At 47.6% G+C, this 14,723-nt stretch overlaps 1 protein-coding gene across 2 annotated transcripts in view; it reads left to right on the top strand.

Moving 5' to 3' along the window:
- PRKDC (protein kinase, DNA-activated, catalytic subunit) overlaps positions 1 to 14,723 on the top strand; it is a 2,139,921-nt gene that overhangs the window by 641,332 nt on the left and 1,483,866 nt on the right. For both annotated transcript variants that reach the window (XM_069220133.1, XM_069220131.1), the window contains exon 33: positions 14,450 to 14,658. In XM_069220133.1, coding sequence (XP_069076234.1) covers positions 14,450 to 14,658 — 209 coding nt within the window. The remainder of the gene's footprint in view (positions 1 to 14,449; positions 14,659 to 14,723) is intronic.

Raw genomic sequence — 14,723 nt, 5'->3', positions numbered from 1 at the left:
TGCAGGCGTCGCTGTGGGGGCACAGGGGGGTCGTCTCTGGTTACTCACGGGCTTACAGTCGCCGGGGTACCCTCCCTGAGGTGTTTGTTCTCTGGATCTCGAGCCAGGGGCATCGGGTGCAGTGTGTGAAGTCTCACGCTTCTGGCGGGAAACGTGCAGTCTTTGAAAGTTGCTTCTTTGTTGCAAAGAAGTTGCAGGTTTTGAACAGGGCCGCTGTTTACGGGAGTTTCTTGGCCCTTTAGTCCAGGGCAGTCTTCTGAGGCTTCGGAGGTCGCTGGTCCCTGTCGGAATGCGTCGCTGGAGCAGGTTTTCAAAGTTGGAGACAGGCCGGTAGGGCTAGGGCCAAAGCAGTTGTCGTCTTCCACCTTCTCTGCAGGCTTGTAGGTCAGCAGTCCTTGTTTCTTCAGGTTGTAGGAATCTGATTTCCTGGGATCTGGGGTGCCCCTAAATACTGAATTTAGGGGGGTGTTTAGGACTGGGAGGGCAGCAGCCAATGACTAATGTCCTTGAGGGTGGCTACACCCTCTTTTTGCCTCCTCCCTGTGGGGAGGGGGCACATTCCTAATCTTATTGGGAGAATCCTCCAAACTCAAGATGGAGGATTTCTAAAGGTAGGGGTCACCTCACCTCAGCTCAGGACACCTTAGGGGCTGTCCTTACTGGTGGGTGAATCCTCCTTGTTCTCATTATCTCCTCCAGCCTTGCCGCCAAAAGTGGGGGCAGAGGCCAGAGGGGCGGGCATCTCCACTAGCTGGGATGCCCTGGGGTGCTGTAACAAAAGGGGTGAGCCTTTGAGGCGCACCGCCAGGTGTTACAGTTCCTGCAGGGGGAGGTGAGAAGCACCTCCACCCAGTACAGGCTTTGTTCCTGGCCACAGTGACAAAGGCACTCTCCCCATGTGGCCAGCAACATGTCTGCTGTGTGGCAGGCTGGCAGAAACTGGTCAGCTTACACTAGAAGTAGGGTAGGTATTCAGGGGGCATCTCTAAGATGCCCTCTGGGTGTATGTTACAATAAATTGCACACTGGCATCAGTGTGCATTTATTGTGCCGAGAAGTTTGATACCAAACTTCCCAGTTTTCAGTGTAACCATTATGGAACTGTGGAGTTCGTGTTTTACAAACTTTCAGACCATATACTCTTATGACTACCCTGCACTTAAAATGTCTAAGGTTTTGCTTAGACACTGTAGGGGCATAGTGCTCATGCACAAATGCCCTCACCTGTGGTATAGTGCACCCTGCCTTAGGGCTGTAAGGCCTGCTAGAGGGGTGACTTACCTATGCCACAGGCAGTGTGAGGTTGGCATGGCACTCTGAGGGGAGTGCCATGTCGACTTAGTCATTTTCTCCCCATCAGCACACACAAGCTGTGAGGCATTGTACATGTGCTGAGTGTGGGGTCCCCAGGGTGGCATAAGACATGCTGCAGTCCTTAGAGACCTTCCATGGCATCAGGGCCCTTGGTACAAGGGGTACCAGTTACAAGGGACTTACCTGAGTGCCAGGGTTATGCCAATTGTGGAGACAAAGGTACAGTTTAGGGAAAGAACACTGGTGCTGGGGCCTGGTTAGCAGGGCCCCAGCACACTTTCAATCAAAACTTAGCATCAGCAAAGGCAAAACGTTAGGGGGTAACCATGCCAAGGAGGCATCTCCTTACATATCATCTTTCTTGACATGTTACCCCCAATTTCTGCCTGTTTGTCAGTGTGTTTTGCCCGTCTCACTGGCCAGGAACCCAGTGCTCATAGTTTGTAGCCTATGTGTGTTGTCAGCATGCTTAACTGCGTCACTGAAGTTCTGCTAACCAGAACTCCAGTGCTTATGCTCGCTCTGCTTATCAAATCTGTTGCTACACTTTAGTGACTCCATATTCCAATTCTGATTGGCACATAGGATCCCCCTTATAAGTCCCTAGTATATGGTACCTAAGTACCCGGGGCATTGGGGTTCCGGGAGATCGTTATGGGCTGCAGCATTTCTTTTACCACCCATAAGGAGCTCATACAAACCTTTCATCAGGACTGCCACTGCAGCCTGAGTGATATAGTGCACCCACTATTTCACAGCATTTGTCACTGCACTAAGTTAACTTATAGGACACCTATATGTCTAACCTTCATTTACTAAAGGCTAGGTGCAAAGTTACTGTGTGTGAGGGCACCCTTGCACTAGCAAAGGTGCCGAACTTTGTCCATGGCCAATTTCCCAGACTTCGTTAGTGTGGGGATACCATTATAAGCGTGCACTACATATATGTTAATACATATATGTAGCTTCACAATGGTAACTCCGAATATGGCCATGTAAGGTGTCTAGGATCATGGAATTGTCCCCCCAGTCCAAATCTGGTATTGGGGGGGGCAATCTCATGCACCCTGGGGGCTCCACCATGACCCCCAGTACTGCCAAACCAGCTCTCAGAGGTTTCCACTACAGCCCCCGCTGCTGCCACCTCACAGACAGGTTTCTGCCCTCCTTGGGACTGAGTAGCTCAATCCCCGGAAGGCAGAACAATGCATTTCCTTTGGGAGGAGGGTGTTAACCCTCTTACTTTGGAAATATGTGTTACAGGGGGTAGCCTCCCAGAGCCTCTGGAAATGCGTTGAAGGGCACAAACTGTGCCCTCCTTGCATAATCCAGTCTACACCAGTTCAAGGACCCCCCAGTCCCTGCTCTGGTGCAAAACTGGCAAAGGAATGGGGAGTGACTACTTCCCTGTCCATCACCACCCCCAGGGGTGGTGCCCAGAGCTCCTCCAGAGTTTCCCTGGCATTAGCCATCTTGGATTCCAAGGTGTGGGGACCCTCTCAAGACCTCTGAGTGGCCAGTGCCAGCAGGTGACGTCAGAGACTGCTCCTGATAGGTGCATATCTGGGTAGGTAGCAAATCCCCCCTCGCAGGGCTATTTAGGGTTCTCTCCTCTGGATGTTTCCTCAGATTCGGTTTGCAAGATTCCTCCAGGACTCCTCTGCATCTCCTGTTTCAGCTTCTGACCTTCAGATAACCGCAGACTGCTCCAGGAACCGCCGTAACTGCAACAAAGTAACCAGGATGACTCCTGTGACCTGCAACTTTAGCTCCAGCCAGCTTTTTCAACAGTTTCCAAGGTGTGCACGCTCTGAGGACTGCCTGTCTTCACCCTACACCAGAAGAACAAAGGAATCTCCTGTGGAGGGACAAATTCACTTCCCTGCTTCAGCAGGCACCCTTCTGCGACGACAACCAGTACTCTGGGACTCCTCTCCTGACGAGCGCGCTCCCTGGAACACACGTAGTGGACCGAAGAGACCCAGACTGTCCAAAGGCCCAGCTGTCCAAATTTGGTGGCGGTAAGAGCTTGTGCACCGCTCCTTCTGCAGCTCCTTGGGCTTCTGTGCACTTCTTCCAAGAATCCTTCTGTCACAGCGTAGCCCAGGTCCCCAGCACTCCATCCTGCGATGCACAGCTCCCTGAGTTCTCCGGCGGCATGACACCTTCCAGTATAGTGCTATGACGACCGCACTTTGCATCTTCTTAGTCACTGTGTTCTGGGGCTCCGTGGGTGCTGCCTGGTCTTCTCAGGGCTCTCTGAAGTGCTGAGAGTCCCCTCTGTCTCCTCAGTCTTAGTTGAGACCCCCAGGACCCTCCTGGGTCCAGGCAGCTCCTTTTTGACACAAACCTTGAACCAAGGCTTGTTGGCGGAAACCAGTGATGCAAACAGCCTGTATCCAACAACTCAACATGGGACATCACCTGCACCAAGCAGAAACCCGCAGCCATCTTCTTTGTTGCTTTTCTGTACTTTTCTTCTGACCGGAGAATCCACTTTTGCACCTTCTTCTAGGTTGGCAGGGGCTCCGGTCCTTCCTGGACTCTTCTTTGACTTCTGGACTTGGTCTCCTCTCTCCACAGGTCTTCAGGTCCAGGAATCCATCATTTGTTGCTTGCAGTCTTACTTGGTTCTTGCAGAATCCTTTATCACGATTTGTAGTGTGTTCTGAGGAAACTTGCTGTACTTTACTCCTGCTATCCGGGCTCTGGGGTGGGGTACTTTATTTACCTCTGGTGTTTTCTTACACTACCAGTGCCCCTCTACACACTGCACTTGCCTAGGGTGGAATTCGACATTCGTATTCCACTCTTTTACTATATAGTTTGTGTTGCTCCTAGGACCATTGCAATCTATTGTATTTTCTACTGTTTGCACTATTCTATGACTGTTCACTTACCTGATGTTGGTTACTAGTGTATATATTGTGTATAATACTTACCTCCAGAAGAAGTATTGCCTCTAAGATATTTTTGGCCTTGTGTCACTAAAATAAAGTACCTTTATTTTTGGTAACACTGAGTATGATCTTTTATTGTGTATAAGTACTGTGTAACTATAGTGGTATTGCAGGAGCTTTGCATGCCTCCTAGTTCAGCCTAAGCTGCTCTGCTACAGCTACCTCTAGACAGCCTAAGCTGCTAGAACACTGCCTACATTTCACTAATAAGGAATAACTGGACCTGCTATAAGATGTATGCCCCTTAGGCGCCCACTACAAGCCAGGCTAGGCTAGCCTCGTACATACATCAGGAGGTGCTCTGGGATCTTCAAGCCTGCTGGGGCCCCTTCTCTATCGATCTCTTTGCCTCGTGCTTGGATCATCAATTGGAGAGGTATTACAGCAGGCATCCAGACCGCAAGGCAGTAGCCACTGATGCCTTTCTCCAAGATTGGAGCAAAGTGAAGGGTTATGCCTTGCCCCAGTTCATGATGATCATGCAGCTATCCACTCAGGTGTGTCGTCAGTGGGCGGACCTAGTGGTAACTACCTCAGTTTGGAGATCTCAAGTCTGGTTCCCAGTTCTGATGGAACTTTATGGTATTTTCCAATCCCTCTACCCTTGTTCCCAGACCTCCTCAGAGGTCCCCAAGGAAATCAGCATCATCTGATGTTATCTCGTTCTCTCCATCTCATGACTTGGCAGATTACAGGGAGCGTTGGAAGGTCCCAGGACTTTCTCAAGAAGCTGCCTCATTGCTCTCCAGAGATTGGGCGGATAGCACAAATAAGATGCCGCTCCGTCAAGATGGTTGGGTTGGTGTCGTCAACGAGAGTTGAATCCCGTGGGGGTAGACATATGCATCCTGAATTTCTTGCCTCAGTAGATTTGGTTTGTAGATCCTTCAATACTTTTAGATCAGCCATTTCATCAGGTCATAAGCTAGTAGGTGGACACCCAGTTGGAGAGCATCTTCTTGTATGTAAGCTTCTTAGGGGGAATTAGATTGTCAGCTCCTCCTCAACCTCATTATTCATAATTGTGGGATGTTAATACGGTCCTTCGCCTTTTTAAGTCATGGCCATCTAATAAGTGTCTATCTTGGATGTAGTTGCCGGCAAATCTAGCAACTCTGTTGTGTTTGATATCCTGTTGCAGACTTCCTGTATTTAATTGGTAGAGTATCAACTCCGGAAAGGGTAACTTTCAACATTTCTAGAAGAACAAAATGGAATTTGAGGGTCGTGTCATATCCTGCTTTTCCAGATGTTACAAAGTTATGAGTGATTAGGACTCTAGCATGAGTCTATAACGGAGGAATTATGTCATCAGGTTGAAGGACAATTACTCATTGCTCTAACTAAACCTTACAGACTGGTGTCCCTCCTCCCTTTGCTAGATGGGTCTTGTGGGCCATGCAGTAAGCAGGAATTGGCACCTCCTGGTTTGAAGTCATTCTGTGATGGGGGGACTATAACCTCCAAGTAGGCAGATAGGAAGATATCTCAAAGCAGCGGATTGGTCCTACTTTCAAAAGATTTGATTTCAAGCCAGTTACAAATCTGGCATCTCTGGTGGTGGAAAAAGCTTTAAACTAGTCTAGTCTTGACATAGAATGAAAAAATGTCCTAGCTATCGTAACACAGTTTCAGTTCGGTTAATGACTTGGAGGTGAGGATTAGCCCACTCTTTATATTTAGCAACTATACCCTCCCAGTGTAATGCATCCTAGAATTTAAAACGCAGTTGCTTGATGAATCTGCATGTCAACAGGATTCAAATGTTTTAAATACTGTTGCTTAATAGGTTTCTTATATGTGTGGCTGCCTACTGCAGTTGTTAATACTGGATTCATATTTTGACTTAGTAAATTTACGTTCACAAGTACCTCACACTCCTCTTTTGTCTTATCAAGGGTGTATTCCAGTAAACCGGAGTGGTAGAGCGTTTCGGAGGAACATTGTGGAGGCATTCACTGTCCTGATTGAAATATCTGTTGTTTGTTTTCCCACTGTCTCATGGGTAATTTAGTTTTTTAGATCTTTTGTTTTTGTAAAGTTTCATAGCTGCTGACTTAATAAGTGAAGAAAGTTAAGTCTAATCCTCGCCTCCATACCTTAACAGAATTGAAACCTTCTGTTATGAGATTTTTCATTAGTGACCACTTTCACAACAACATTTTAACTTCAATGATGGTAGCTAGTAACCTGTCAAACCAGGATAAAGATTATTACAGTAACTTTTTCCAGACTGGTTCCAGGCAGCTACTAATGGTGGCTGATAACACTTTGGATGCTGAAGAAATATTACGTTTTCTTCCAGAGTAAGTGGAGGCAGGAAGTGATCGCAACAATCACTTTTTTATTAATTGATGCATCTTGATTGAATATGACTCCCAAGAATTTCACTTACTTTAAGGATTCCATACAGGATAGCCACAGAGACACATCTCAGTGCATAACGATCTTGGTGGTGACCAACTACTCTGCTTATTTGCATAGAGTTTAAAGAAGTTGTGTCCTGGCCTCTTCTTTGTACAAGTGTCACTACTAAAGAGAGCAGAGTACACCAGCATGGCAAACACCAAGGAAAATTAGAATGTTGTGAGCTCCATTGAAGACAGTGTAGTGCTCTGGGCTTCTAATGGCTGTTAAGGCCTGGAGCTTCAACATTCCAATGTTTGTGCTCACAGCAACAGCTGTGAACAAAGGCCTCACAGCTCCATGACAGCTTTGTTTTGTTTATTGGAACAATTTGCCCTCTAATGGTAGAATGTTCTAATAGCCGTATAGCCCTCGGTAACTGGGCTATAGTGGCTGTTAAAGGCCAAATTGTTGATGAGGTGGTGGATGCGTTTAGGGATGCCACGCAATACCAGTTTTAAGCCCTGCGACTCCTGTCACCGAATGATGTTGGTGTTGGATCCACACCTCATGTGTCTTTGGTGCCTGGAGCATGATCATGACCTGAAGTCTGGCTCCAAGTGTTGGGCCACGAACCCGAAAGCTTTGAATGAGCGGTCCCTAAAGCTCATGGCGTCTCTACTCTGCAGCGCTCATGGTTTCCTTCGAGAGGAAGGTCTCAGGACCGGCCGCAGAGTCACCACCACTCTTTATCCTCAGAGTCATCGGGACATTCGGGTCATAAGAAAAAGAAGTCGAAGAAGAACAAACGTTCTTCAGCTTCACCCTGTCGCTCGGACGATGTGGCGTGGGAAGATAGTCGACGTTCTAGGCCTCTGTCCTCAGAGCCTCCATCTGGGTCTGCCCTGCGCTTCCCTGACTTCCCGGGAGCTGGAGCCACCCCTGCCCAGCTCAACGAGTTTTATGAGGCAATGCGCCTCATTTTTGGGCAGACCTACCTCCCTCCGGCACCCTTGGGCACAGGTGAGTTGGTGAGGGTTCGAAGCAGTCTGGTTCGAAGTCGTCTACTTCGGCAACGACTCCGGAGGGCTCCTCACAGATCCAATCTCGGATCCACCCCGACGCCGGTTGTGCCTCTGCGACCTTCCCTGGAGTTGGGTCAGACATCAACGCTCCTGATGTCAGTTGGGCCCACAATCGACGTCAACCCTATTCTCTTAGCCGCCGACCCGGAGCTGGAACGACGTCGCTAGACGCAGATTTCGGTCTCTATGGGCTCTCCTGATCCAGGATTGATCCAGACCCTTATACTTATGGGTGAGAATATAGGGAGAGTTTAGAGGGACCTCTGGACCCTTTAGAATACCCACCTAACCCCCAAATGAACTGGGTGCAGGATGTGGGTGATGCCAGTGGTCTAGACACCTCCCCTGACACTGGTATGCTCTCTCTCCCTACTGTCGCTACGGAGGAGGGAGTCACGTAATGCATGGTGGTGAGAAGGGCGGCTGAGGTCTTGGACCTCGAGCTACCTTCTGTCGAGGTTAGGCCTAGTATCCTAATATCCTAACCAACGTACTTCAGCCAGGGTCTTCCACAGCAGAACCCCTGCTCCCTTTTAATAAGGCACTGACTGACATCCTTTTGGGCACCTGGTCCAGACCCAGCACAGGGGCTCCTGTGAATAGGATGATTGCCCGCCGCCATCGGCCTGCGCCAACAGACCCGAAATTCCTCCCCCAACACCCCACACCTGATAGCCTTGTGATCCAGGCTTCCTCCTCTTCTTCTTCCTCTGGCGCATTCCCTACCACCCCCCTAGATGGGGAATCAAAAAGACTGGATAATTTGGGGAAGAAAATGTCTTCTTCTGCCAGTCTAGCGCTGCAGTCCGTGAACACCCCATGCCTTATAGGGCGCTATTCCCATTCTCTCTGGGATACCGCTGTGCAGGTGCTGCCTGCAGTTCCAGAGGCGACCTGGACTGCCCTCTCCCAAGCGCTTGCAGATGGGAGAGATGCAGCCAAGTTCATTTTTCGCTGTGGACTGGATACGACCGACTCTGTAGGCAAATCGGTTGCATCGGTGGCCTTAAGATGTCACGGCTGGGTGAGAACATATGGCTTCTCGGGGGATGTCCAGCAAATGCTGATGGATATGCCCTTTGATGGCACCCATCTATTTGCAGACAAGGCAAACTTGTTGCACAAGCGCTTCAAGGACTCCCGAGCCACAGCCCAGTCCCTTGGCCTCACTTCTGCCCTAAGACCCCACCAGTCCGCCTCTCGCCCCTTTCAAGGCTTCGGAAGGGGCACCCAACCGTGTCCTATTCCACTGAGCTATCGACCCACGCATGCTGTACAGCCCCTGCGTGGCCGTGGGATCTCGGATCAGGGAGCCAGTGGCTCACCCAGTCCACCCCGCCCCCTCGGCCTCCAAACCTTCCTAGTCTGTCAGAACACCTGAAACCAGTTGTCAGCAGGATTCAGCATCATCTGCCCCACTGGAAATCCATTACCACGGACAGGTGGGTCCTCCAGATTGTTTGGAAGGGCTACTGCCTCCCTTTTGAGTCTTCTCTTCCAGCCATACCATCTTCATTCGACCACATATCGGAGGATCATAAGGCACTTCTCCGCAAGGAAGTCATAGCTCTTTTGGCCATAGAGAGGGTCCCTGCATCAGAAGTAGGTTGTGGTTGTTATTCCCGCTACTTTCTGGTGCCAAAGAAGGACAAGGGCCTTCGACTTATGTTAGATCTTAAGTCCCTCAATCTCTTCCTCAAAAAGGAGAAGTTCAAGATGCTGACATTGGCTCAGGTCTTATCTGTCCTGGACATGGGAGCCTGGATGGTATTGTTGGACTTGCAGGGGGCATACTTCCACATCCTCGTCTTGTTGGCCCATCAACGTTTCCTAAGATTTGTGGTAGACTACGAGCACTTTCAGTTCACTGTGCTCCCTTTTGGCCTTACCAGCACCCCTCGGGTGTTCACAAAGGTGATGGTAGTGGTTATAGCTCATCTGTGCAGGTTAGGGGTCCCAGTCTTCCCCCTACCTCGACGAGTGGCTGTTGAAGGCAGATACCCCCCAGAAAGTAGTCTCCCACCTCCCGACAACGGCAAACCTCTTGCATTCGCTGGGGTTCACTTTAAACATGCCGAAGTCACACCTGACTCCCTTTCATAGGAGCTGTTCTGGATGCAGTGCGCTTTCGGGCTTATCCTCCCGAAAAGCGAGTCCAGGATATTCGGGCTATGATACCAATGTTTCAGCCTCTGTCCTGGATTTCGGTGAGAATGACTCTGAGACTGCTGGGGCTCATGGCTTCCTGAATCCTGCTGGTTCAAAAGGCCTGGTGGCATATGCAGGCTTTGCAGTGGGACCTGAAGTTCCAGTGGGTGCAGCATCAGAGGAGACTCGTCGACTATGTCCAGATCTTGGAAGGAACTGCAAAAGATCTTCTTTGTGGCTAACGAATCAAGATTGAGTCAAGGGCAGATCCCTCTTCTTTCCCAAACCAGACCTCACAGTAGTGTCAGATGCGTCACTCCTGGGATGGGGTGGTCACATGGGAAAGCAGGAGATCAGAGGCCTTTGGTCTCCGGCGGAATCCGGGCTTCATTTCAAACTATTGGAGCTCCAGGTAATTCGACTAGCATTGAAAGCATTTCTTCCCTCTCTCAAAGAGAAAGCAGTGCAAGTGTTCACGGACAGCACCACTGCCGTGTGGTACTGCAACAGACAAGGCGGAGTGGGGTCGTGGACTCTTTGTCAAGGCATTCTTCATCTCTGGACTTGGCTGGAACATCAGGGCATTTCCCTGGAGGTTCAGCTTCAGGCGGGCTCTTTGAACGCCAGAGCAGACTAAGTTAGCAAACGATGCATAGTCGATCACGAATGGCATCTCCATCTGGAGGTGACACAAGGTCTCTTTCAGCAGTGGGGAGAGCCTTGGTTAGATTGCTTTGCCTCCGCAGAGAACGCGCAATGTCAGCTGTTTTGCGCGTTGGAGTTTCCAAGGCGGCACTTGCTAGGTGACCTCTTTAGTCTTCAGTGGAGCTCAGGCCTCCCTGTACGCCTTTCTGCCCATACCACTTCTGTCCAGAGTTCTGAAGATTAAGGCAAGACCGGGCCCAAGTTATCCTGGTGGCTCTGGACTGGGCATAAAGAGTCTGGTATCCTGAGCTCTTGAGCATGGCTGTAGCTCCTATCAGACTGCCCATTCGGGAGACTCTTCTGTCACAGCAGCAGGGGACAGTCATCCACCCGAACCTGTCCACTCTCCACCTCCTTGCGCGGAAAGACTCCGCGGCCTGGACCCAAAAAGAGCGTTGGCGTTCTACCTCCATCGTACTAAAGACTTCCGGGTGGAGGATCAAGTCTCTGTAGGATATGTGGGGGTGAAGAAAGGGAAAGTGGTGCAAAAGAGAAGCATTTCATGATGGGTCCTCCTATTCATCAAAATGTGGTACACTTTGGCAAAGAAGCCACCACCAGGGGGATTCCAAGGTCACTCAACCAGAACAACTGCAGCTATCACAGCGTTAGCACGAAGTGTTCCATTCCTGGATATCTGTCAGGCAGCCACGTTGGCATCTCTGCACACGTTCACCAAGCACTACTGCCTGGACAGTCAGGTCCGTAGGGACGGCTACTTTGGTTGTTTAGTCCTACAGTGCCTTAAGTAACAATATATCTGGTAGAGACATATTCTAGTTGCAGATTCCTTACCAAGCTGCCCTTCCTCCCTGCTCTGCAAACTGATTTTTAGGGCAGGGATTTTCCTTAAAGGGCCCTCGTTTTAGTGCACCACTGTCAGTGTTCTTCATGGCTCCGCACTTCTGGCATGGAAAGTTGTAAAAAGAAACTGACGTCAGCGCGCCGGGTGGCGCCTATACACGACCGAAACGTCATCACGGTGAACACGACATCACCAACGCCCGCAAAGTCGACTGATGCCACCTAACAGCGCGCAGAGGTACTTACTGCTCAAAGAAAGTCTCTGGATCCAGTCTGACTCCTGGGGGAATTCAAAAGGTAAGGAATCTGCAACTAGAATATGTCTCTACCAGATATATCGTTACTGAAGGTAAGTAACTTGTACAATTAGACAAGTCTAGGCAAAAACCCATAAGTCAAACTCATAAAGGGTACTGACGGCATCTAGGAATAAATGGATAGTTTCTCGAGAAACAAGTGGAAAGTCATCCCCTAAAAGAGAGGAACAGAAATCAGGACCTCAAGCCAAATATTAAGCTCTGCCACGCCAACATGTTTTTTTAAAACTCTTTTTATTAAAGTTTTGCAATTTGCACAGCGTATCATAAATACAAAAATTCTGATGTTTCAGCTATTACAAATGTATTTGAAAAGGGCAATTTAAAGGGTCTCTTCTCCTCGTGTGCTAAAGGGATGTCGAGGTTAGGCTGAACAGAGGAGGTGCACATGTGATCCGGTTGTGAGTGGATCTGTTGATCATGTGGGTGATAGTAAGAATGTTTAGCCCCTACATTCTGCGGTGTCGTGTTAAGGGATGCGTGTGCTAATGTAACAGTAACTGTGGGGTGGAAGGGGGTCGTGGAACAGCGCAAGCGAATGCGGTGGGATATGTAGTGAGATAATGGCAATTGTGTGGGAAGATGAGGGTAATAAAGAGGGATGAGGGTCCCTTTCAGGGTGGTAAGCATCTGTTGCGTCATCTCTCATCTGTCTGCAATGGCTGGCCTGTAAAGGGGTTCTGGAGCCTGCAAGGCCTCGGCATGGAAGCTTTGGTTCCCAGCATAGGCTGGGCACTATAGAACAGGATAATTACGGTTGTCGTAGGGGTGGGAGGGGGGATTGTCCTCAGACGAGTTCTTGAAATTGAGTTATGTCAACAAGGGCTTTAAACACAAGTTACAAAGATTATTATTAGATTCTGTAAATTCAGCATGGTATGATCATGGTTAGGGTCACATTGGCAAATCAGAAACAGCAGTGTAATGCTTTAAATCTTTAATATTAACCCATTTCTTAAGGAAAGAAAATCTTCCACCTGCTCCATCAGCAGCTGTACTCCAGAGATGTACACCACAGAATGAAACATTTCTTAAATAGTGGCACACAGAATTAGTATACCTACAGAAAGACCTTAAAACTGATACTTTTGCTAATCAATGGAAACTTCATTCGCAACACACACTTCCTAACGTAGTTGTCCATCTTTGAATCTTTGATGTAATTCACTTGATGCTCCACTGGTACGATGGAAGAGATGACTTGAAGCAGGACACTGATTGGGAGTGATATAAGTAAGAGCAACATGATCAGAACACCACAAACTGCATCCATTTTTTTTAAATTGTGCCTCACATGAAAATGTGGCACAGCGACTTCCCAGTATTAATTGCACTTCCAAGTGACATAGCAAATTCATTTCAAGTGCAACATCACTAATTCACAGGTTACGACTCACTAAAACAATTACTTTAAAAAAAATCATTTTCACCCAATATTTGCACATTTTTGAAAAAGCTGCCACAGTTTTCTTATCGAAGTGAGAATACTAGCAATTTGTGAACAGTTTCAAAAGGTACATATATTCGATTCTTGTTTTTCTGGCTGTATCCACTGCAGAGCGCAAGATTTCTAAAACAAAAAATGGGGATAACTTAGCAAAAAAGATATTGACTAACACTTTTCTTCAAAGAGAAAAATCTCTTATGTTTTCCATGTTCCCCATCTGAATCAATGCATTTCTACCACAGGTTTTTTTCTATGGTAGGACCTCTCACAATGTACCAGCCAATGTGCACGATAACAAGATAACCAAAAAAAGATACACTTTTTCTTCACATTTGTTAACATGGACACCCCCGAATGATGTGCTCACCCAGTAGCACCACATATTCCAGTGTGAGGTAAAGAGGTACATCAAAGCAAAAAAGAAAGTTTAAACCTTTTTTGGTGTGAAGGCCTTTACTAATCCTGTGAGTGCTTCATGACAATCGGTTGGTTGTGAGTACTGAATTAGTTTCCGTTAACAGGACTCTAAATTGCCTTAACCCAGAAGTCAGGGCATGGGCTCCTAAAACTTCATTAGGCTATCTATCCCTCATATACAAAGTCCTTAGGCCAAACGATGGTGTGTTTTACAGCACTGGAATTGATACTTACAATACAATATTCAGTAAGCCACAATATCTATTGCTGTGAACGCTTTTCATCTTTTTGCCCCCATTCAATTTCAGAAGCAACTTATTCCACTATATAAACTCCTGTATAAATAATAATTACCCTAAATCAATCATCTCAGGTTAAGGCTAGGCTGAAAAATCTTTTTTTCACTGTTAGTATCATCCAAACTCTGTTGACTCTATATTGCAGTAGTATTGTGGTAATGGAACAGTGTCCCTATGCCATATTTTGATGAATGTACTCTGTAGAAATACCAAATAAATTTGTACGTGTACTTGGCCATGTGTTAAGATCAGCAAAGTAAGGCCTTGTTAAGTGTTTCATGTGGTGCATACTTAATTGTACATTTATTTGATCTTTTACTTTCTTCTAGAGTCATTAAAATATTTATAAAGACACTCCTGTGTTTATAGTAGTGGTTTTATGTTCAGAGTATTTTTTCAGATTGGGTGTTTTTCTTTTACATTCGCAAATGCTTTAGGGGAAGAGACTGTAGTGCATGACATTAAAAATAAAAACAAAAGTAACTGGCCTGTATTTTTATTTTCAGAAATTAATCACAGGCCCCTAAGAAGGAAGTTGCCTGAGAGACTTGCAGACTAGCAAATATTAACCATTTCCCTGATTTTATGTTGTTGTTTTGTTTTAAAGGTGTTGGAGAAGGATCTGCTGAATTCAGACCTGTTTGAACTGGTAGCAGCATCTGTGTGTGACCCACCTAGTGTTGGCTTCAACATAGCAGATGTTCAAGTCATGAAACATCTCCCAGATGTTTGTGTAAAGCTTATGAAAGCTGTAATCAACTCTCCCTACAGGTCCGCTCTGGAGTCGTGCATAAAGAAAAGGATCACACCACGAAGGTACAGTCTGCAATCGTTGGGGGGAAATAAGGGCTAATGGTTATGTGGGTATGGAAAAACAAGTC

Source organism: Pleurodeles waltl, chromosome 2_2, assembly GCF_031143425.1.
Source record: "Pleurodeles waltl isolate 20211129_DDA chromosome 2_2, aPleWal1.hap1.20221129, whole genome shotgun sequence".
Lineage (NCBI taxonomy): Eukaryota > Metazoa > Chordata > Amphibia > Caudata > Salamandridae > Pleurodeles > Pleurodeles waltl.
Note: the sequence above shows the minus strand (reverse complement) of the source record. Positions and strands in the feature narration are given on the sequence as shown.